At 54.3% G+C, this 23,261-nt stretch overlaps 1 protein-coding gene and 1 long non-coding RNA gene across 5 annotated transcripts in view; one reads left to right on the top strand and one right to left on the bottom strand.

The window, feature by feature from the left end:
- Positions 1 to 2,558: 2,558 nt before the first annotated feature.
- Positions 2,559 to 13,324, bottom strand: LOC111775987 (uncharacterized). The gene is made up of 3 exons (XR_011424147.1): positions 13,197 to 13,324; positions 6,694 to 6,781; positions 2,559 to 3,606 (listed from the first exon to the last, which is right to left on the bottom strand). It is a non-coding gene; the product is annotated as an uncharacterized lncRNA (long non-coding RNA).
- Positions 12,552 to 23,261, top strand: part of CPT1A (carnitine palmitoyltransferase 1A) — a 63,024-nt gene continuing 52,314 nt past the window's right edge. The window contains exons 1-2 of one of the 4 annotated variants that reach the window (XM_023653766.2): positions 12,552 to 12,681; positions 18,533 to 18,803. In XM_023653766.2, the coding sequence (XP_023509534.2) occupies positions 18,754 to 18,803 (50 nt within the window). In that variant the 5' untranslated portion in view covers positions 12,552 to 12,681; positions 18,533 to 18,753. 4 annotated transcript variants of the gene reach the window in all.

Genomic DNA, 23,261 nt, shown 5'->3' with positions numbered 1-23,261 from the left:
TGGCACAAGAAATGAATACACGCGGCTACCTGTGTGTCAGACAGGGAGGACGTGGGAGTAAGACGTCCCCTTCCCCTTGACACTTTTTAAATATTGATTTGATATTTGAAACATATTAAGGATTGGAACAAATTCCCAGGTCAAAAAATAAAGCGCCCCTCCTCACCCACTTGCACTGTCCCTGTTCACCGCCCTTGGAGAAGGGCAGCCCCGGGGGGGCCTGGCCTCTAAATTGTTCAAGGTTGTACTTCTGGAAGCTACAAGAAGCCTGCACACAGCAGGTGCTGGAGAAACATTCGGGGCAGTGGATGAGGAGAGAAACTGGAAACAAACTAAAAACAACAGAGGATGCTTGAAATAAATGAAAGTGCTTTCAAACTAGGCAGTATCCTAAAGCGGTTAGGAAGGAGGTAGACCAAGTGACTTCCAGAATATACTGAGTGGGAGAAGAAAGAGCAAATTCCAAAATTACACACAGAACGCAATCTGATGGATGTAAGAGCGCTCCCTAAAATAAAACTATGTGTTTCTGGATATATATATATATATGTAAAAAATGTAAAAAAATGTAAAAATGTCTGGAAGCGTATACAGCCGACTGACAGCCCCGGGTACTTCTGGAGAGCGGACCTGGATGGGGGCGGGGAGGAAGAAGGTGACCAGGGGGCTTCCGGCCAGTTTCCATTTATTCCCGTTTATTCCCTGGGAAAAATGAATAACGTTAAATGAAGAAAAAGAGAATGGAAACGCTTATTCCCATATGGCTTCCATTCTGCAAATACGCACGAAATGAGCGCGAAAAGATACACACAAACCGGCACAGAAGAGCGAAGAGAAGCGCTGCCCGATGTTATCAGGGGGTGAGACTTCAGACAATTTTGAGAGCTTTTTGTTTTGTGGCTCAGCGTTCAGTTCTTCCACAAGGAAAACACCTTGAGTGTGTAATTGGCAGGTTTAACAAGCGGGGCCGGAACAGCCAGCCCCGGAAGCCGACTCCCGCTCCAGCCCCTGGGGGCGCTGGGCCGCGGCGCGGGCGGATCCATCCGGCTGGCTGCAGTGTAGACGAGGGCACCCCGAGGGGCAGACGTGGCGACAAGGGAGCGCTCGCTCCGCGCGCGGAGGGGCGCAGGGGGCGCGCTCTGGGCTCCTGGGCCGGCTCGGGGCGCCCCCCGGGCCGGGTGCAGTGTCCTGCGGGGGTCACGCTGCCGCCCCCACCCTCCCCACTCGTGGCCCCGGATCGGCCAGCGGGCGATTTCACACCCCCGCGGCGATGCGGATCGGGGCTGGAGCGCCGCGCACGGCCGGTCCCTCCCGCGGTCTAACTCTGCCCCCGCGCGCGCGGGGCCGGATGACCTTGACCAGCCGCGATCGTCCTGAGCACTCCCTCCCGCCCTCCGGCTGACCCCGACTGACCCCTGCCCCGGGGCGCAGTGACGACCGCCTCCCCCTTTCAGATCCAGGTCCTCCTCGTGCGTGAAAGAAGGGGTCTAGGGGGCACCCTGGCGAGCAAACGGGGCATCCAGGCGCCCCCTCCCCACCCGCCGCCAACTGCCCCCAGGGGGCAGCATCCGCGGCTGCGCGAGGACCTTGACCTGCCCTGGACCTTGACCGCGCCCTTGGCCCCAGCCGAGGAAGTGAAACTGCCTCCTGCCACCGCCGGCTCCCGCTCCCACCCCATTCCCTCCACGCCACTGCCGCTGGGGCCTGTCACTTCCTCCTCCCCACCCTACTCCACCCCCTGGAAGTTTCTCGGCTCTTCTCTCCTCTCATCCAAAGCAAGTGACCTCAAGGAAACAATTAGCTTATCTGGTGGCCAGTGAGCGCCCAGCCACTTTCCCTCTTCTCCGTTCCACCAAAGTTTTGGCGGGGTGGGGGGGGCCAAGCCCAGGGGCTCGGAAGTTCCAGCTCTGCAAAGGGCCGGGGGAGGGGCCTCAGAGCTTAGAAGAGGCCTGGTGTCCTGGAACCAGGCCCCGTGGGAGGGCCCTGAGGAACCGATGATCAGTCTGTTTCGGGAAATCCGGGTAGCCTTCTTGGAGCAGGTGGTGTCTGAGTTGGACTTTGGAGGCTGAGTGGGAACTTTTCAAGTGGGAAAGGACAGCCCTGCGGCTGTAGTGCAGGGTCAATGTCAGCGTGGTCCCAGGTGGACTGGCAGCTGGTGTGTGAAAGAGCCGTGGGCATCCATCAACGGATAAATAAACAAACAAAATGGGGTGTATCCGGACAATGGAATAGTATTCAGCCGTAAAAAGGAATGAAGGCCTGATACTCGCTCCAACGTGGATGAAATTTGAGAACATAATGCGAAGTGAAAGAAGCCAGACCCGAAAGGCCACATATGAGAGGATTTCATTTGTATGAAATGTCCATTAAAGGCAAATCTATAGAAAAGGAAAGGAGATAGTGGTTGCCAGGGGCTGGGAGTGCGGGGGGGGGGGGGGGGGGGGGTGCAACTGATGGGAATAGGGTTTCTTTCAGGAGAAAATGTTTTGGGAAATGTTCTGGAATTAGATTGTGGTGATGGTTGCACAACCTTGTGGATATAGTAAAAACCACTGAACTTTACACTTTAAAAGGATGGATTTAATGGTATCCATGAGTCATATGTTAGGAGACTTTTACAGAGGGAGGGCCCCATGTGGACTTGGCAGCATCCTCCTTACTGCCCATTTTGCAACAGAAGAAAATTTACCTGCTCTGGGCCTCACCGCTGGGCGGGGCCACAGAGGAGCCAGAACGCAGATACCCTCCGAGCATCTTCTCGGGAGCGTCAGGGCTGGGTCTGGTTTACCCCATCTCCCTTCCTGGCAGCCAGCCCACGGCTGGGAACAAAGACATGAGGTGCCCGGGCATCGGGAAGAGAACAGGCGCCCAGAGGTGGGAAGCGGGGCGAGGTCTTGAGAGGAAGGAGCACAGAGTTCGTTGAGGTGGTAAACACAGGCTGGGGTGGTCCTTTGGGTCCAGATCTTGAAGGGTCTTGCGGGCCTGCCCTGGAGACAGGACTGGCTTCATGGGTGTGCAACCCACACAGTGGCCCAGAGCCAGCACCCAGACAGCCCTGTGGTGGATTGAACGCTCACTTGTCACTGTCTTGAAATTCTTAATAGTTTTTGAACAAGCATCTCTACATTTTCCTTTTGTGCTGGATCTGGCAAATTATATAGCTAGGTGTGCCTGAGGCCACAGGATGCGTCACAGTTGTTGAGACGTGGAAGGTGACCTCAGGCACACTATTGTAGGGGAGGAGGACATTTCTTCTCCCCAAATGGGGGTTCGTCTGGCTGGAGAACGAATTAAATTCACATGAGACAGAATAGCAAGAGAAAATTAAACAAAGCTTTATGAGGAACCATGGCCCGGGGCCTTTCTTCCCGAAGGAAGAAAGGGCACTGAAGAAGTAGGGTGCACAGAGTGGTTATATAGCCCCCAAACGGGGCGTTTCACATATGATTGAAAAGTCCCTTTTACAATAGTCACGAGGCTGCTCTGTCAGCACAGCGCTTGATGGAAACGGCAGATAGGTCTGCTGTCTCAGTGAGCGCCGCAGGGTGGCAGGTGTGTTACCTCGGGCTGGGGGGTCACAGATGAGAGCTGCAGTCGGTTCCCAGCCTAAAGAAAGATGCTTAATCTTTAAGGAGATGCCAATGTTGGGAGGGGGAGGGAAGTCAGTTACAGGAGGTTACCAGACTAGCACAATAAAATGCAGATTTTAAGTCCTTGCCTTTGGTATTGATTAAGAGTTTCTAGAGAGAAGGTCATCTCCTTTCTTCTTCCTGGTACAGAGAGGGAGGCACCTTTTACAGGTAGAGATTCACCTTACAAATGTAAATGTGTCCTAACAAAGGGCAAGTTCCATTCCTCCTTCCCTGTCCCAGTTTATCAAAAGCAATCAGCCTCAAATAATCCTGATGCCAAAGAGACATATCTTGGGGTGGCCGATTTCAGGTCCCCACTCTATGAAGAAGGACAGACAGGATTGTTTAGAGATTCCTGCAGGAGAATTTGAGATGGGGTGAGGGCCTCGAAAGGAAGGACTAGATGAGAGATGTAAGGGAGCTAAGCCTGGAGGGCCCTCCACCCACCCACCCATTCACCCATCCACCCACCCACCCATTCACCCATCCACCCACCCATTCACCCACCCATCCACCCACCCACCCACCCTTTCACCCATCCACCCATCCACCCACCCACCCATTCACCCATCCACCCACCCACCCACCCATTCACCCATCCACCCACCCACCCATTCACCCATCCACCCATCCATTCATCCATCCATCCATCCACTCACTCATCCACTCATCCATCCATCCATCCATCCATCCATACATCCATACATCCATACAACCACCCATCCATCCATCCATCCATAAATACATATATACATACGCCCACACATCCATCCATCCACCCATCCATCCATCCATCCATCCATCCATGCATGCACCCATCCACCCATCCACCCATCCACCCATCCATCCACTCATCCATCCATCCATCCATTCATCCATCCATCCATCCATCCACTCATCCATCTATCCATCCATCCATGCATATACCCATCCACCCATCCACCCATCCATCCACTCATCCATCCATCCATCCATCCATCTATCCATCCATGCATATATCCATAAAACACCCATCCATCCATAAGTACATATATACATACACCCACACATCCACCCATCCATCCATCCAGCCAACCAGCCATCCATCCATCCACCCACCCACCCACCCACTCATCCATCCATCCATCCATCCATACAACCACCCATCCACTCACCCATCCATCCATCCACCCACCCATCCACCCACTCATTCACTCATCCATCCATACATACATACATATAACCACCCATCCACTCACCCATCCATCCATCCACCCACCCATCCATCCAACCATCCATCCACCCATCCATCCATCCATGCATCCATCCATCCATCCATTACTCAATCCTCAGTCAATCATTCAGCTAACATTTCTGAGACCCTGTGATGTATCAGGTGCTGGTTACAAGGGCCCTCACCCTTAGCAGCTTATGGTCTATTGCACCGATGCCCCAGCCGCCAACCAGCCTGACATAGGCCATGCACACTCTGTCCCACCCCTGTTTTGTTTTTCTCCTTTGCCCTTTCTTTTCACATGAAAGGGCATTTGTTTCTTGCCTGCCTCTCCCACCAGAACGAGGGCTCCTGTGGACAGGGCTTGACCTAAAGGCTCTGTCACTGCGGAGTCCCAGTACCTAGGACAGTACTGGCACGTAGTGGGTGCTCAGTGCATATATGCCGAATGAATGAGTGAATGAACAAATGGATGGATATGGGTAAGACCAGAGCTGGATTCAGAAGCACTACTTGGTCAAAGGATTACAGTGACTTCCTCAGATGTAATTAAAAAGATATATACTAAACTCAAATAAGAAAATCCATCAAAGTTCTCCTCCTGGGGGACAACACTTGCGGTCCTCAAACGGGTGGAGGTTTCTCCTCCAAACGAAAGAGCAATTCTCGGACACCGACAGGGCATCCAAGAATTCAACTGGATCCTGAGGCTGCCCACCCGGAGGTGGCGTCAGAGCCCATGAGACGGCCCCCACCCCTTTAGACACCAGGCTCAGGGCCCTCTGCTTCTCACCAACCAGCTGTAGATCAGAGGTGCCCACGGCCCCCTCCTTGAGGTCCATTAATTTGCCAGAGCAGCTCTCAGAACTGAGGGAGACACTTCCTTACGTTTACCAGTTTATCAAAGGATATGAAAAAGATATTTTTAGAGTTAAAAAGGAAATCTCCTGGGGCCGGCCCAGTGGTGCAGCAGTTAAGTGCACATGTTCCGATTCAGCAGCCCGGGGTTCGCTGGTTCGGATCCTGGATGTGGACATGGCATCTCTTGGCACGCCATGCTATGGCAGGCGACCCACATATAAAGTAGAGGAAGATGGGCACGGATGTTAGCTCAGGGCCAGTCTTCCTCAGCAAAAAGAGGAGGATTGGCAGCAGATCTTAGCTCAGGGCTAATCTTCCTCAAAATAAATAAATAAATAAAATAAAATAAAAGGAAATATCTTAGTGATAATAAAAACATGACGCATTTTTTTTTATAAAGCTGTCCTATAGCCACAATAGGCAGCTGCTACAGTATGTTCGATTCAAACTGGGGGAAAAGGACACGGGGAAGAAACACACAGTAGGGAAGATCTGGGGTTTTCCCTACACAGAAGGTAGACAAAATCTGAGTTTTTCCTAAGTAGATACGAAACTGGTTAATATCCTACAGGGCAATCAAACCTTAATTTTGGGGAATACTTTTTTCCTGCCGACAGAAATCCTTTGCGTTTCTGTTGGACAAAAATGACCAGTTAACACAGAACTTCATAGAGTCTGAGGCCTGGCCAAGGTCTCTTCCCGGAGAATGAGCTAATCCTTGGATGGGCCTGTTGGACAATGAGCCAGTGAAAGGACGTTCCGACATCCTTTGCCTTATTTCCAAGTTCCGGATAATTTTTCCTAATCTCTGTGTCAGGAGTCTCTCAGTGAGCTTTGGAAGGTCCGTGAGTGAAATTATTTAGCACCGTTTGTGTGTGTGTGCATTTTTCTGGGGAAAGGGTTTGTAGCCGTCGTCAGGTTTTCAAAGGGTCAGCGATCACCCCCCCCCCTGCCCAAAGCTTGAAAACGATGGACTCAAGGCATTACCTGCTTGTCTCCTTCTCCTCCAAAGGGGAAGAATCTGCATCTTGACCAGAAGGCTGCTGCCAATGCTCTCGTTTGCATATTCAGGCGTCTGCGAAAAGGAGTACAGGAGTGTCACCTCTTCCCCGTCTCTGAGGTCCCAGTGTCCAGGCTGGTCTGGCGCTGGCTGTAGGCCTGTGGAGACGCCGATCTCAAAGAGCACCCACTGAGACGTCACCCGCTCTGCGCCCCGCACGCTGCTCTGGCCACGCCAAGAAGTGCGCACTCTCCAGGTGGGCTGGGCTAGTGGGGGCCTCAGAGATGACTGGGATCTGAGGAGGTCGTAATGGCGACCTTTGAACTATTCTGACCTTTTCAGAAAGCCTTAAATAGGTTCCCCATTTGTCTGAAGTGAACCTGTACGGATCAAAAGGTCCAGCTGGTTGGCTCTTGGCTGCAGTCGCCGGGGCTCTGCCGTCCCTGTACTTAGGGACCAGCATCCCGTGAAGGGATGAACGCACCTCATGCTAATCGTAAGCTCCAGCTGCCAACTGTGCCCACGGTTCTCATTAATAAACAAGGAAATAAGTTATTCTTTCATCACATGAGCTGTTTACAAACAAAGGCTTTTAAAAAACATGGGCTCCACAAAGGGGAAGAAAATAATAATCACGGCCAACGCTTATGTGGCGCCTACTGTGTACCAGGGAATGTTCCAGGTGCTTGCCATCTGTTACTCATGTCATCTTCCTTAAAACTCTCCAAGGCAGCTTCTGTTACTCTCCCCATTTTACAGATGAGGAAACCGAGGCACAGAGGGGTTAAAATCACTTGGCTGGTAAGTGGCAGAGTCAGGATTTGAACCCAGGCCGTCCGGCTCTGGCGTGCACACTCCTGAGAAGCTAGAATTACTGCTTCTCCAGAGAAATAAAATATGGCAGTGAAAAGGTTGCTCCTTGGTGCCTGAGCCCAAAGTCTCACTTTTTTTTCAGTGGGGAAACTGAGGCCCGGGTGGAGGAGTGAGGCAGCCACGCAGCCAACCAGAGGCAGACCCGGGCCGGCAGCAGGCATCCCCACTCCCAGGCTGTGCTCGTGCTGCTTTACTTGATGCCTCCCCGGGGGGGTGGAGCTCTGCTGACCTTCCTTGTGGCCTAAAATGGGTCATCAGGTCTTTCTTTCATGATGGACGACCTCGATGACCTCACTCTTGCCACCAACAGTCAATGCCCCACTCACCTCTAAATCCTTAATTTTTTTTTGGTGGAGAAGATTGGCCCTGAGCTAACAACTGTGCCAATCTTCATCTATTTTGTATGTGAGATGCCAGCACAGCATGGCTTGATGAGCGGTGTGTAGGTTCCATGCCCAGGATCCGAACATTCGAACCCTGGGCCACCAAAGCAGAGTGTGTGAACCTAACCACTATGCCACTGAGCTGGCCCCTCTTTTAATTTTTAATTTTATTTATTTTTTATTGCAGTAACATTGGTTTATAACATTATATAAATCTCAGGTGTACATCATTATATTTCGATTCCTGTGTAGATGACATCATGTTCACCACCCTAAGTTTTACAATTGAGGCCTACCGTCCAGGTAGCAAAGAGCATAAAATGCATAATCTGAGGCACACAGCGAGATGCATTTTCACGTCACCCCACTGAGCCCCCTGCAGGTTCCCTCATGCGTTTCGCAGTCAATGTCCATCCCTGTCGTTAAGATGCCTCACTTATGTCATTGCAATTATACTCAGTGTATATATTGTGTGTGTGTGTCTGACTTTCTTTTGCTTGACCTAAGATCTGTAAGATTCACCCACGTTGCGTGCGTCAGTAGTTTGGTCTTTTTTTCTTTTTTTTTTTTTTTTTTTTTTAAAGATTTTATTTTTTCCTTTTTCTCCCCAAAGCCCCCCGGTACATAGTTGTGTATTCTTCGTTGTGGGTTCTTCTAGTTGTGGCATGTGGGACGCCGCCTCAGCGTGGTCTGATGAGCAGTGCCATGTCCGCGCCCAGGATTCGAACCAATGAAACACTGGGCCGCCTGCAGCGGAGCGCGCGAACTTAACCACTCGGCCACGGGGCCAGCCCCTGGTCTTTTTTTCTTGCTGCTTATTATTCCACTGTATGGAGAAACCACAATTTCTCTACCTATTGTACTGTTGGTGCACATTTGGATTGTTTACGGATTTTTGTCAATTTGAGCGAATCTCCTGCCAACATTCCCGTACGCGTCTTTGCGTGACAAGCTCTCATCTCTCTGTGTACACCCAGGTGTAGGGTTCCTGGGTTCAGGGCAAGCCTATTCAGTTAAAAATACATTTTCGTTGCTGCTGTGCATTCCTTGCTCTGGCGTATTGTTCCCCTGTGTTAAGCTGGGTTTGCTTGCCTTACCTCATTTTGTCCTCACCAAACCCCGGTGATGCCGGCCGAGCAAATATTGTCACCACCCTCACGTGGAACTGCCGCTGTTTACGCAACGCCCACAGGAGCTCAAGGTTCAAGTTCAGAGGGGCTCAAGGCCGTGGAGAGGAGACAGGTTCAGAACCCCGAGATGACAACATTGTTTCCTATGGGAAGCGGGAGCTGAGTTCCAAAGAAATCTCAGGCGGGTCTGGATCAGAACGTGCTGGCAGCTGCCAGCAAGAAACCAGGCTGGGGCCAGAGCAGGACTCGGCTGCCCTCCTGGCAGACTGACAGGCTTTACAAGTTTGCCTTACAATTGTTCCTCTATTTGAGGTTGGACAATGGTATTGTGGTTATGTTTTTAAAAAAGAATCTGTATCTTTTAGATATTCTTACTCAGGAACTTGTGGACAAAACAACAGGATTTCTGGATTTGCTTTAAAGAGATGACTCGGGCAGGGGCATGGACGAACACCGGGCTCCAGCTTGATCGTTGTTGGACCTGAGTTTTGGTTACATAGGGCTTTACTATACTATTCTCATTAATTTCTTACAGGTTTGAATTTTTCCATAAAAAGGTATTTTTAGAGTTAAAAAGGAAATCTCCTGGGGCCGGCTCGGTGGTGCAGCGGTTAAGTGCACACGTTCCGCTTCAGCGGCCCAGGGTCCGCCAGTTCGGATCCCGGGTGTGGACACGGCAGGGCTTGTCAAGCCATGCTGTGGTAGGCGTCCCAGATATAAAGTAGAGGAAGATGGGCACGGATGTTAGCTCAGGGCCAGTCTTCCTCAGCAAAAAGAGGAGGATTGGCAGCAGATCTTAGCTCAGGGCTAATCTTCCTCAAAATAAATAAATAAATAAAATAAAGTAAAAGGAAATATCTTAGTGATAATAAAAACATGACATGCATTTTTTTTATAAAGCTGTCCTTATAGCCACAATAGGCAGCTGCTACAGTATGTTCGATTCAAACTGGGGAAAATTTGAAAAAAAACAGAGCTTGAGAAAGATTACTCCTGCTTGGGAGGCAGACTCGGGGCTATTTTTGGCCCCGAGGGAACTCAAGATCGCCCGGGCCCCAGCTCCCCAGGGGTTCAGTTCCTGGCTGTTTATTAAAAGCCGCTGCCAGGCCGCCCGGGGAGGGCAGTCCGGGCGCAGAGCATGGGCGTGGAATGGGGCCCCCCTTGCGCGGCTGGTGGGCGTGGGCTCAGCACCGCCGCAGAGAGCAGGGCCACGGGGTACGGGGTGGGGGGTGGGGGGGGCGGGCAAGGCGCAGCACCCGGGGCTCCCTCGGACCTCACGGTCCCCGCCCCTGCCCCGCCTGGCCTGCAGGTGGCACCGAGGCGGCACGCCGGAGGAGTGCATGGTCAAGGCCACAAGACCCTGAGAACAGACTGGGCGTGGGCCAATCCCAGCGGGGCACAGGACGGGGCACCTAGGGAGGAAGGGAAAGTGATGCTGCGGTAGGGACCTGCTGGGGTTCCAGGGAGAGGAGAGCAGGGCATTTGAGGTAAGGGGGACAAGGCAGCTTCTGAAGCACAGGAAGGCCACGCGCAGGTGACACTGGAGCGGCCAGGGCAGGTGCAGTGGAGCCGCTGGGCCAGCCCCCCTGCCTTCTTGGGTTTCGAAGGGCCTGGGATCACTCTTGGGTCAGACAGAAGCCAGCAGGAGAACAAATCTCCAACTCCTCACCTTAAATAAATGCAAATTAGGGGGGCCAGCCTGGTGGCCAAGTGGTTAAATTGGCGGGCTCCGTTTCCCGTAGCTGCAGCGGGTTCCCAGGTTGGGACCCTGGGCATGGACCTACCCACTGCTCATCAAGCCATGCTGCGGTGGCATCCCACACAGAAGAACTAGAGAGACTTACAACTGAGATATACAACTATGTACCGGGTCTTTGGGGAGAAAAAAAAAAAAAAAAAAAAGGAAGATGGGCCAATCTTCCTCTCAAAAAAAAAAAAAGCATACCTTGAAAAAAAGAAATGCAAATCAAATATGGAGCAACCTCTCCCCGCCTTTTAGGATTGTGAAAGATGAAAAGAACCGAGATGACAGCCAGCGTGGGTGAGCTCCTGGAGACAAGGCTGCACTCCTAGGCGCCCGGGGGAGTGGACACTAGTAAGCTTTCCCAGAGGGCAGCTTGGCAGGTGGCACCAAAATGTCACACAAGCCTGTCCTATGAACAGGTCGCTTCACTTCGAGGTATCTGCAGAGAGAAACAGGGGCTCAAAGACCCACGTCGACGGCCAATGCAGCTTTATTTGTACCTGCGATGGCCAAAAAGGGGTGCCCGTGTCCATAGGGCGGTTAACTGCTGTGAAAGACGAGGTCATCTCTGGGCCTCCAGAGGGAACTCTGCCCACCACATCCGCCGAGTGAAAATGAGAGTGATACCGGCCGGTCACTCTTGACACGGGGCCTGTGACTTCATCTAAGGCAGCCTGGAGAGTGTGCACCGACATTTAAGCGTAGCAGTAGCGGCAGGGGTGGGGGCGGGAACAAGAGGGAGCTTTCATTTTCTCTTCCGAATCCTTCTGCGCCGCCACCGACTGATACCGACAGAAAGCCAGATGCCAGCACGGAGTTTCCGTCGCCGAAAGGAGCGACTGACCTTTAGGAGATCCGGGTGCTTGTTCATAAAATGGGTGCATTTATGGAGCACCTGCTGTATGCAGGGCCGCCAGCCCCGGCCTGGGGAGAATTTCGGGCAAAGAGAGGGGAGGGGCGGCTCCCCCGGCTGGAAGCGCACCGGTCGCTCTGCCCCCGAGCCCCCCAGGACTAGACCCCCGGGATGGGCGCCTGAGCAGTTTCCACTCCGGCCCCTCTCCGGAGCCCGGCGACTGGCACATGGGTCTCTCGGCGGTCCCCACCTCCAGCCATTCCTTCCCTGACACCTCCTATGCCTTAGGCGCCTGCTTAATTAGTCCACGACATCTGCCAAAGCTCCGAAAAAGGGGCATTTTTACCCCAGTTAGACGAGGAGGCGGCTCAGAAAGGCACCCGGAACTGCCATTAGCGTGTTGGCCTCCGGATCGCATCAGCTGTCACAGGGGGACGAGGTCTGATGTGGAGTCGCCCTGGGCCCAGTGTCACATCCATCCTCTCAGCTGTGTGGTCCTGGGCACGTTAGGGACCCTTTCTCCGCCCAGGGGGGCCGTGGGAACTGTAAGGGGTTAACGCCGCTCAAGGGCGAGTGTGACCCAGGTCAGCACCTCGCCGAGCGCTCGGACGAGCCCGGCCCTAACGAGGTGGCCCATGTCTCGGATGGGGAAATAGGATGGTGAGGAATCGCGCCCTAGGCTCCATCCCGACGGAGGCGGCGGCGGCGTCCACGCGCGCCAGCCGGTCTCCGCACCTGACACGCTCCCCGGGGGCCCCGCCCCGCCGCCCCGCCCCCGGTCCCCTGCCCCGCCCCGGTCCCCCCCCCCCAAGTCCCGCTGCGCGCCCCGAGTCACCGCCCGCGTCCTAGCCCCGCGCGCCTCAGCCAATCGGCGGCGCCCGGCGGCCGGTGCACCCGGCCTCGCCCGCGGGCCGCCCACCCCCGGCGCCCGCCCGCCGCTCGCTCACTCCGCCGCCGCCGCCGCCGCCGCCGCGCGTCCGTCCGCCGACTCCGTAAGGCCGGGGCGAGGCCGCGCGCCGCGGGGAGGAAGGGGGACGCGCCCTGCGGGCTGCGGCGGGCTCCGGGGCGGGAGGGGCGCGGGGGCTGCCGAGGCGGGGGTTCCGAGGGGCACCCGCAGCAGCCCCCTCGGACGGCGGAGTTGGGAGAGAGCCCGAAACGGAGGGGATGGGGAATCCTGACCCCCCGCAGTGGGTTGGGTGGGGGGTCCGCCCGGAGGTCGGTCTGCCCGCGGCCGGGTCCAGTGCGGCAGTGGGAAGGGATGCTCAACCCTCTGGATTTGGCAGGACGCCCCGGGCCCGGGGCCTGTAGGAGTACCGGCTCCCTTCCCCGCCCCATCTCATCCCCACTTCCCAGGAGTGGATCGGGCCTGGGGGTCCGCCGCAGAGTCAGTCGGCGCGCGAACAGGTACAGTGCGGGAGCTGCGGGGATGCTTGGCTCTCCTGCCTTGGCAGGACGCCTCCGGCCTGGGGCCACTAGGGCCGCCGGCTCTCTTTCCTCTTCATCTTACCCCGCTCTGCAGTATTGGGTCTAGGGGTCAGTCCGAGAGTCGGTCAGCCCGCAGGCGAGTCCCATGCGGGAGCCAGAGGGACGCTCGGCCGTCGGGACTCCGCGGGGCGCCGCGGACCCCTCCCCGCGCCTGCCCCCGCAGTGCTGCGGTCCGGACACGCCCTTGGCGTGGAGACTCCTGGCGCGGTCCGAGCGCCCGCCGTGGACCGGATGGGGGTGCCGGCCCGGGGTCTCTTCTGGCGAGCGCTCCCCATGCCCCGGTGCGGCGCTCATCAGGGCAGGTGGGCGCGCCGGGCCACGGAGCTGCGGCGCCGGAGGGGGTGTGGGGGTGGGGGGCGTCACGTGACCAAATCCGGGCGAACTTGGTGTGCGAGTCTGGACGGCGCGGTCAGGTCGTCCGAGCGGCCGGGGCACCGACGCGGGCATCCCCTGACCCAACTCCCTCGGCGAGCCGACAGCCAGTTCTTTCGTTTTCTTCGGAAGGGCCGTGGGTCAGCGTGTTTGTAATGTAAATCGGGGGCTGGTTTTCCTTACAGCCGAAGGGGACAAAGATGAGGGCCGGTTTCCTTTTTTCACTCCAGGAGTTAAAAAAAATCCCAAGTAATTAACCAGGTTAATACTCCCAACTCGGGACAGACTTTGTATTTTGTTACACAATTTTCTTGCACAGGCGTCCTGTTTCTGGTCAGTCCAGATATTCAAGCGTGTTTCTTTCCTCGTGAACCACAAACCAAATGAATAAAAAATGGCCGAACTCGCTGGTCTTGGATTGACGCCAGCCAGCATCCCCCCTCCCCCACCCCAAAGTATTTAAGGTGACTCGCACTGAGTGGGGCGTAAGTATAAGGACATTACTGTTGCTGATATGCTTATCGTTGAGGTGAAGGAGTGCCTAGCTAAGTCATCTGGGACCATGGTGTCTGGTGGGAACTGAATGCAGCATCGAGAGGCAGGGTTTTGGGTGGTTTGGCTTCGGTGTGCCCGGGGGGGCTCTTCTCGCACCTAAATGACCGGTTTCCTTCCAAGGAAATGTTGCTAGACCTGACCTTGCACGTTGAACTCCATCTGAACAGCTGATGGAATCAGACAGCAAAAAGGGCCATCTTTAGGAGTGCGCGTGTGTGCATCCGAGTGGCAGCCATCAGCATCACGCCCAGGCCAAAATAACTTTTCGAGTTTGTACTGAAAACAAGCGGAGGCGAAGAGGAGAACCTGGCGTCCCTGCCGCCCTTGGCCCCGACCCCGCGGTCACCAAGCGGTCAAGCCTCAGTCTCCGGGGAGCCCTGGGGCCCGAGCCCGCGCTTGGGCAACCCCGGCCTCGCCTGCCCATTCATAGAAACACCGTTAATGCTTCCTCGGGCTGCGCAGCGAGCCCTTTCCAGACGCGCTCTGGGCTCGCGGGGGCGCAGTGCCGCGTTCCTGGCGTGGAATGTCCTCAGGCGCCCTCTGCTCTTAAGTGTCCCCAAGGTTGGCCACGCAGGGCTCGGCCTTCCCCAGGAACAGGCACCGCGTTTCGCCCGCTGACGCCGGGGTGGCAGGGCCGGCGACGCGCCAGCTCGCTCCGGAAGGTCTCTCCGGGCACTGCCGGTGGAACAGGATCTGAGCGCCCGGGACGCGCCAGGCCGGGGTCGGGGCTCGCCGTAACCTTTCCCCTACTTTTCTCGGGCGTCACGTGACGCCCGCGGGGGGAGGCGCGGGGCGGGGGCGGGGGCGGGGCGTGCCGGCCGCAGTTGCTGGCGGTGGCCCAGGGGACAGGAGGAGTTCCGAGCGAACAATGAAAAGACGCAGCCTGAAGTCGAAAGGCGGCGCGGAGGTGGGAGGGCAAGAACGCGCACCCGTTCCGGGGCTGCTTCTGCAGTTTGATCCGGTGCCTTTTTTCCTTTGTTGGAAAAAGTGTTTAGTCACTCTGCATGGTGGTTATTGGCAGGCCAGAGCTGTGCTGCCGGTGGAAGCCTGAAATTGAATTCCAGAAGAATTGGTACTTTTCAGAATAGAATTGTGGTTCAGGCTTGTGTGTTTCGGAGATTCCGTGTCTCATGCTTGCACGGGGCCTCTAACGTTCTTTGAATGGCTTGAGCCAGTCTTGAGCCTTTCCTGCGAGGACTTTTCTGTTCCCCAATAATACAGGCGCATGGTGCAAACGGAAACGGGGGGAGAGTGCATACAGGGGTGCAGAGGTGACCTCCTCACTCAGTTTCCCTCTGCCGAAGCCAGCACTATTAGTAGCTTCTTCGATGGTTCTAGAAATAGCCTAGGATGAACAGGGCATGTTTTAAAAAGAATCTGTAAGGGATGTTTTGTGCTTGTTGATTTCCGATTATTTTGTTTCCGGTTGATGAACTTCACCTTTTACTGCTAGCAAACATCGGGTGGACGTTAGGTTTTCCGCTGGTCCTGGGCTGAGACCAACTTGACCTTTCTGGCTAAGGTCCCCGGGAGCCTCAGTTCTGTGGAAAATCCCCCCTTTACTTTTGTGTGGGTTGTTTGTTTGTTTGTTTGTTTTTTAAAGATTTTATTTTTTCCTTTTTCTCCCCAAAGCCCCCCAGCACGTAGTTGTATATTCTTCGTTGTGGGTCCTTCTAGTTGTGGCATGTGGGACGCTGCCTCAGCATGGTTTGATGAGCAGTGCTGTGTCCACACCCAGGATTCGAACCAACGAAACACTGGGCCGCCTGCGGCGGAGCACGGGAACTTAACCACTCGGCCACGGGGCCAGCCCCTATGTGGGTTGTTTTTACGCCCAGGAATGTTCTTGGAAGTTAATAATTGAAAGAAGTTGTGCTGCCAAGTGAGGTTTGCGTCTCCAGGGTGTAGAGTAAGGTAGTCGCCCTGTGGAGGGTCGGGAAATAGGGCGGCTGCTCTTCTGCTTCCCAAGAATGATCAACCCATTGGAGGACTCCGAGTTCTTTGCCTAAAAAGGGATCTTCCATACCCTTTTTTTTTTTTTTTTGAGGAAGATTAGCTGTGAGCTGACTACTGCCAATCCTCCTCTTTTTGCTGAGGAAGACTGGCCCTGAGCTGACATCCGTGCCCGTCTTTCTCTACTTTATATGTGGGACGCCTCCCACAGCATGGCTTTTGCCAAGCAGTGCCATGTCCACACCCGGGATCCGAACCGGCAAACCCCGGGCCGCCAAGAAGTGGAATATGCGAACTTAACCGCTGCGCCACCGGGCCACCCCTTCCATACTCTTGACACGGCACCCATCCCAGGAAACTAAATCTAGATTCTTCCCAGCTGTCCCCTAAGCCTCACTGGCTACTTCTGCTTCCTAAATGGCTCTTAAACTCACCTTCCTTCCCATTTCTGTGAGCTGGAGTAGGCATTCGGATGTCTGTTGAATGAGCAACAGGAAGTTTGAACGCCCTTTCTCGCCTGGACTGCTGCTGCTTTGGGGTGGGGGTGGGGGGGTCCTTCGGGGCATGGGGAGTTCCTGGGAAGGAAGCACGGAGCAGAGGGAGCTGCTGGGTCCTTCCTCTCTGTGCACCTTGCTTCACCTTATAGCTGTGGTCAAGGACTTCTGGAGTGGACACCGGCAAGCTCATTCCTTCCCCAGGTCAAGGGGTCAGTGGCCCCTTCTCCCACCAGTCCTGCCTTCCTCTTCCATGGCTCTTGATCCCCAGCACAGCATTCAGCACGTTGTGTTATTTTTTATCTTTTTGAGGAAGATTAGCCCTGAGCTAAGTGCTACCAGTCCTCTTTTTGCTGAGGAGGACTGGCCCTGAGCTAACATCCGTACCCATCTGCCTCTACTTTATACGTGGGACGCCTACCACGGCATGGCTTTTGCCAAGCGGTGCCGTGTCCACACCCAGGATCCGAACCAGCGAACCCTGGGCCACCGAAGCGGAACATGTGCACTTAACCGCTGCGCTGCCGGGCCAGCCCCAGCACGTTGTGTTATGACACCTTGGTAAGGGGTATGCTCCATGAGGAGAGAGTCATTGGGTGTCTGAGGGGTCAAGTTAAGAGATTAATTCTCTCTTTAGAATTCTCCTTTTCTGTTAAAAATAACATGTATTAAAAGCAAGCACAAAATAACCTTGCTTTTGAGAAATTGTCATATGCTCCAACTCAAACGTTGCTTTCTGTGGAATAATTCTTCATTTATAAAATTATGCATTTATCACTGGTTTTTCCCGAGTGTCAGCTCTATGGTCCTTAAAAAGATCTAACGCGCAGAGTTTTGGTTTTTCAAACAGACCCTGTTGTGCGATGTGAGGCACAATAAGGTATGTTCAAAATAAGTCAGCCACGCTGCTGAGAGTTAAGTGTCAGAGACAACTGGCCAGGGTATCAGATGCTGGCGAGGGGCAGTGGAAAGAGGAAGGATGGAGACCCACGTTCTTGGAGGACCATCTGGCAGCAGGTGGCTGAGGTTGGGAGGGTAAAAAGAACGTGTTCCTGTGTTAAATAAAGCCGTGCCGCTTTGTGGGGCCTGTCATGCGCTCTCCTTCAATTGACGTGAGGGCCGGGTATCGTGCATACTTTATCTGCCGGGAAACAGGTCCTACAAAAGCTGGTGACATTTGCTCAAGGCCTTGCACACGTCTGAGAAAGCGGCAGAGCTGGAATTCGAACCCGGATCTGTGTTCTGCAAAGCTTGTGCTCCCTCCCTTTTCCAGGCTGCTTCTCAGACACGGCGCAGGCCGCGGGCCTGTGTGTTCCCATCACCTCCGCGCCTGCTGGATGTCATTGGGCTGAATCCACCGGGCACATTTCTGGGTCTCCATTTCCTCTTTTGTAAGGCGGTGTCTCTGATGTCTGTTCTGCCTCACAGGGGTTTTAGGAGGATCCAGCAAGAGGCCAGATGTGAGAATAGTTTTGAGGGTGTGAAACGAATAGAGGTTCTGACAAACACTGCCGTGGCTGCAGGTGGGTTTTATGGGGACGAGTGGGTTCGGCAGTCCCCGAATTGGAATGTGTGGTTTGACGAGCTCATTTGCACTTCTGGCTGCAAAGGTGAAGAGCGTGCGTGGGAGATACAGGGCACCCACCCGTGGTTTTAGGAACGTCTGTGGGAACAGCATCCTGGTACGAGGGAAGGGTCCGGGATCTCTGGGGTGGATGCATGCGTCTCCCAGCAGTCCTTGCTTGTTCCCTGGAGGCAGGTCCTTCTGGGACCGCGTCCAGAGAAAACACCAGAATAGATAGTGCAGCTAATCGGGGCCTGCCAAGACGTTCTGTATTTTCTTTGCAAAAATCTGACCCTCAATGACCTTTCCCCCAGTTCTTTTTCTTGCTAGGATCGCATTTCTCTGTATTTATCTATTAGCCATTACTTGTTGACGTGGTGCGCTGTAAGGGTGACATTTGAATTTGCTTTATTTTTACAGTACCTGGGTAGGCAGAAGCTGTGTTGTTTTTTGCAAGCTGTAGAAGAAAAGTGTAATGCTTCAGAATTCACTGAATGACCTGCCTTGACTGAGCACATTGACCCTGTACACCTGAATGGTTTGTTACGATAGACTTCACCGCATGAAGTTCGCCGTGGGCCGGTTTCAATCATGCAAAGATTGAATGCGCAGTCATGCATTCAAGATCCAGCCCTTCGTAAATGAAGGTTCCTGTGCTTTTCTTGTACGTGAAGCCCTCGCAGAAACACAAGTGAGTTTTTCTTTTTTTTTTTGAGGAAGAGTAGCCCTGAGCTAACATCTGCCACCAATCCTCCTCTTTTTGCTGAGGAAGACTGGCCCTGAGCTAACATCCATGCCCATCTTCCTCTAATTTATATGTAGGACGCCTACCATAACATGGCTTTTGCCAAGTGGTGCCACGTCTGCACCTGGGATCCAAACTGGCGAACCCCGGTCGAAGTGGAACGCGTGCACTTAACCGCTGTGCCACTGGGCCGGCCCCATAAAGTGAGTTTTGACTGGCACAGTTTCACTTCTAAGGTGCCTCCTGAGGTTAGGGAAATAGTAATTTGTATTTGCATACATGCTTACTGGCGAAACACACAATTGTGCTGAAAAAGAGCACAATTACAGAGAATCACGTCTGCAAGTGAGTAAGGATGTGGCTCGGACAAAGAGGGTGTGTGCCTCGCGGGGGTGGAGAGGAGCTGTTTCTGCTTCCCGTTCTTGCCAAGTTTTGCCTGCACTGAAGTTCTCACCCGAACCAGCAGCATAATGGCAGGAATACTAAGTGCCAAAGCACAGTGGGGGACCTGAGAAGAGTCAGGAACCTTGCCGCACATGCAGGTCTCAGGGAAACCCCTGGGCTGGTGATGCCCTTCCGGAACTTTCCTAATGCTTTCCTTTCAGTTCCCGGGATGGCAGCGCTGAGGCCAGCCTGGGTGCCACCTTGATAGTCACTCATGGCGGAAATGTGGTTTCCCCAAGGTGGAGCCAGTCCTGAAGAACAACACTGGCTTTGTTTAGCCAAGCAGCACTCTCCCAGGTGTTGGTCACCAGACTGGAAGAGTATGTTGTAGATGATAAGATAACTTTTTCACCCTCCGCTAAAGATGCTGCTGCACATTCTCTGCCTGCTGCGGTGTCTTCACTCCAGACTTTTTCCAGGAGCGGCGCCCCGCTGTCATCCAGACTCGCTCTTTCTCCCCGATGACAGCTCCAGCCTGTGCTCCTGGAGACCCTGCCTGCTAGTCCAGCTGCGCTAAGCTGTGCCTTCCTGCGGGCGCCCTTTTCTCAGAGGATTTCGAGCACAGTTGTTGACCGCTAGATGAGATGGGCCACTGGTGGCTGCATTTTAATAGCGGGCAGGGCCAGCTCCTGTATGCGACTGAATTGTGCAATTCTGGCGGGAAGACTGGGTCGCGCGAATAATTTTAGAGTTGGCACCCGTCGTGTTTGTAGTTACTATAGTTTTATTGCCGGCAGCAGTCACATCCTTTTGGTTACAACGGGGTGACCTAATTTTACATCTGTGATGCAACTGTAGGAATCTTAAGTGGAACTTTTTGCCGAATACTTAACCACTTCACTTGATAAGTAAGAACGTGAGTGCCGAGTTGGAGCTGGGGCTGGCCCCCAGCTCTGCTGTTTGCAGGCTGTGACCTTGGGGCAAATTCCTTGACATCCAAGCCTTGGTCTTCTCATCAGTAAATGGAGATAGCAATAGTCCCCGTTTCCTAGGGTTCTAGTGGAAATGAAATGGGTTAATGAAGGTGAAATCCGGATCACATTGTCGGGCATATGCCAGAGACTGGTGGGAGGAAGAGTTTGTACCTTGGTTGTTAGTAGCACAGACATTCATCTGTGCGCCTTATGTATCCGTCTGTCTGTCTCCCCACCCACCTACCTACACGTGTATCTACCTGCTCACCTACGGATCTCTCTACTTATCTATTGATTTCAAGCCTATGGTGAGAGACTTCTTACAGGCTCGTAATTTGGTTCCATATCTTGGTTGCCCTAAAGACCGTTTTAGTCTGCTGTCACATGGCAAGCTTTATTGTTTGTTGTATATTATGGAAGTGATTTCCACATCTCAGTTTCCCCCCAGGGCTTGTTTTGAAAGCTGCGCTGCTCTTTGTGTCATGATGACCTTTCATCTCCTCTCCTTAGCCTGCCACCTGTCGCCAAACCTGGGTGGCCGGGAGGGATGGGGGGGGGTACCGCACTGCAGGAGGGCAGTGCGGCCCCTGTTGGCGAGAGGACAGGGTCTTCTCCTTGAGGGGAACGGGACCCCTCTTACGAGTGGCTCCCTGATGACGTGGCCAGTGTTATGACGCGCAGGTCACTTACCTCCGAGGTGAAAGGTTTTTGGTTAAAAGGAATTGATTGTGGAGAAAGAGGACAATGTGAACACGTTTGAAAAAGTACAGCCCAACTTATGGGCTAAGGATTTGCGGAGGAGGCATTGGGCAAAGTTATTATAATTAAGGTTATCTTAGCAAAATTGAAGGAGATGCTGCAACGTCGCCGCCCCCCCACATTGTTCACTTGACATTCGGCATTGCAGAACTGTCAGTGGGCCCCATGCTTCGATTCAGAGAATTAAACACGGATTCATGTCCCTGAGAAGCTTACAGCTTAGTTTGGGAGGGTAAGCGAATAACTTACAAGTGAAAGTCATATGGCGGCAAGTGCAGGCACAATTGCTACAAGGAACCGGTGGAACTGTGCGTGTGCTTTGGGAATGTGTGTTCAAAGGTGGGCCCCTGGGACAGGGGAGCTTAAAGCTAGATGTGAAGCACGGAGGAGATAGAAATCGAAAAGACCAGAAGGCCTCCCAGCTGTGAGTTGAGTTAGCAGGCAGATGGTCATGGCTGGTGGGCCTGGCTGAGGCCGAGGTGACCCGGAGAACAGCCACGTAAGAGACCAGAGGTGTGAATTTTTGCAAATTGTGATAAATAGGTCGTCGTTCTCAGTTGGAACGTCTTGTTCTGGGTCCCTGCGTTTTTCCGAGAGCCGATTAGCATAAGATGCTTAAGTGTTCTGCTGCGGACCTTGGAGAATCTCTCTCTGTTAGTGGCCCTCACGGTTTCTAAAGCAGCACCATGGTGTGCTTCCCATGCTCAGCCTGGGCGCTTCTGCATCCCAGGGGGGGTTCCAGGCTGGGAGGTTGGTGAGCTCTCTGTCAGCTGCGGCTCTTGGGGGGCACGCTCCCCCTGGCGCAGCCGGAGGTGGTTTCCTACAGCCGGGGAGAATAGACGGATCTGCAGCCCCTCGACGTCCCAGATCTCAGACAGGGGGGGCTCCTGTCTTCAGCACGTTGCATGACTTTCTGGACATCGCCCCAGCAGCTGGGTGGGTGCTGCTACCAGTAGCCACCTCCAGTTTACCTGTGAGCTGTCTGTCCCCGAGGGGCTTTCTCTCATCACCCAGCCAGCCCTTCTAGGGGAGGAGCAGCCAGCCTGTTCCCACACGGTGCTTCTGCTGTCACTGTTTTGTCCAGTTTAGAGTTCTCTCCCAAAGGGTCTCCAGGAGTCGCTCAATGATGATTTGAGGGGACGGTGAATGACAGAAGAGAGAGTTCAGCTCCCTTTGCATCCGTCTCTATTTTCTCTTCTCATTTCTTCTTTGCATCCTTTCTCTCCCCTTCTCTTCTCTGCTTTTCCTGCCAGTATGTGTGTCCTCTCCTCTGGCCATCCATCCGAGAGCTTGGGGCGCAGGTGCATGCTCTGCTGTGCTGGCGGGTCCCAGCGGTCATGCCGCGTACACGTAGTCCTGGGGGAAGTCGCCTCTCTCTGCCTAGGTAGATGGGTGCCCAGGTGGTACTGGGACGGGGGCCAGCATACCTTTCTAAATCAGCAGGTTCTGGTGCCGGTACCCAGCACGAGGGTGAGGAATCCTTAGCCTGTCCGTGCCCAGGCGTGGCGGGCAGTGGCCGTGTTACAGGAGGAGAGGTGGTGGAGAGGGGGTGGCAAAGATGGCGGGATTCATTTTCCGTTGGCTCGTCTTGGCCTCGGTGGAGACGAGCCTGAAACATCGAGTCTTGTGTGCGCAGGTAGCAGTTAAGGCTTTGGGCAGGCCCTGTGGGTGCAGAGGGACCGGAAGAGGAACGGTGACCCCCAGCTCAGAAGCCAGAGAGGGGCTGTGGCAGCAGCTGATAAATTGATAAGACCGTCCACGTGCCTGGTGACCTTCTCCAGGAGGAAGAAGAAACTGGAGGTGGGGCCGGCGCACGGAGAGCAACGGTTTTGTTGTACGCCATGGGTAGGACATAGCAGAGCCCCCCTCCAGCCCCGGGGGGCCTTGCGGGGCAGGGGCGCCTGCTCGCCTGACCCTTGCGGCCCAGCCCTGCCCTTTGCTGCCATCCCGGAAGGCCGAGGGGATCCAGAGGAGAGGCTGCCCAGTGTCGGTGGCCTGGATCCATCCACACACAGCCCTGGCCTGCCACGTGGCCCCAAGGCTGTCCTCTCAGTGTGTTGGTGTTCCCAGCTGCGATGACAGAGTGACCAGACAAGCATGCCCATCCTGGCGGGTGTGCCCCAGGACTCCAGGGAGGCCAAGCCGGGACGGGAGCCTTGGGGACGGGGCAGTCAAGTCAAGATGGGAAAATAGGACTATCTGTTCATTCCAGGAGGGGCACGTCGGTGCTGTTCTCTGCTCTTCTGTGTTTGCAGTATCTCATGATTTAAACCGTTTCAGACAGACG

Source organism: Equus caballus, chromosome 12 (genome assembly GCF_041296265.1).
Source record: "Equus caballus isolate H_3958 breed thoroughbred chromosome 12, TB-T2T, whole genome shotgun sequence".
Lineage (NCBI taxonomy): Eukaryota > Metazoa > Chordata > Mammalia > Perissodactyla > Equidae > Equus > Equus caballus.
The sequence above is the reverse complement of the archived record's forward strand: the minus strand, read 5'-3'. Positions and strand labels throughout refer to the sequence as shown.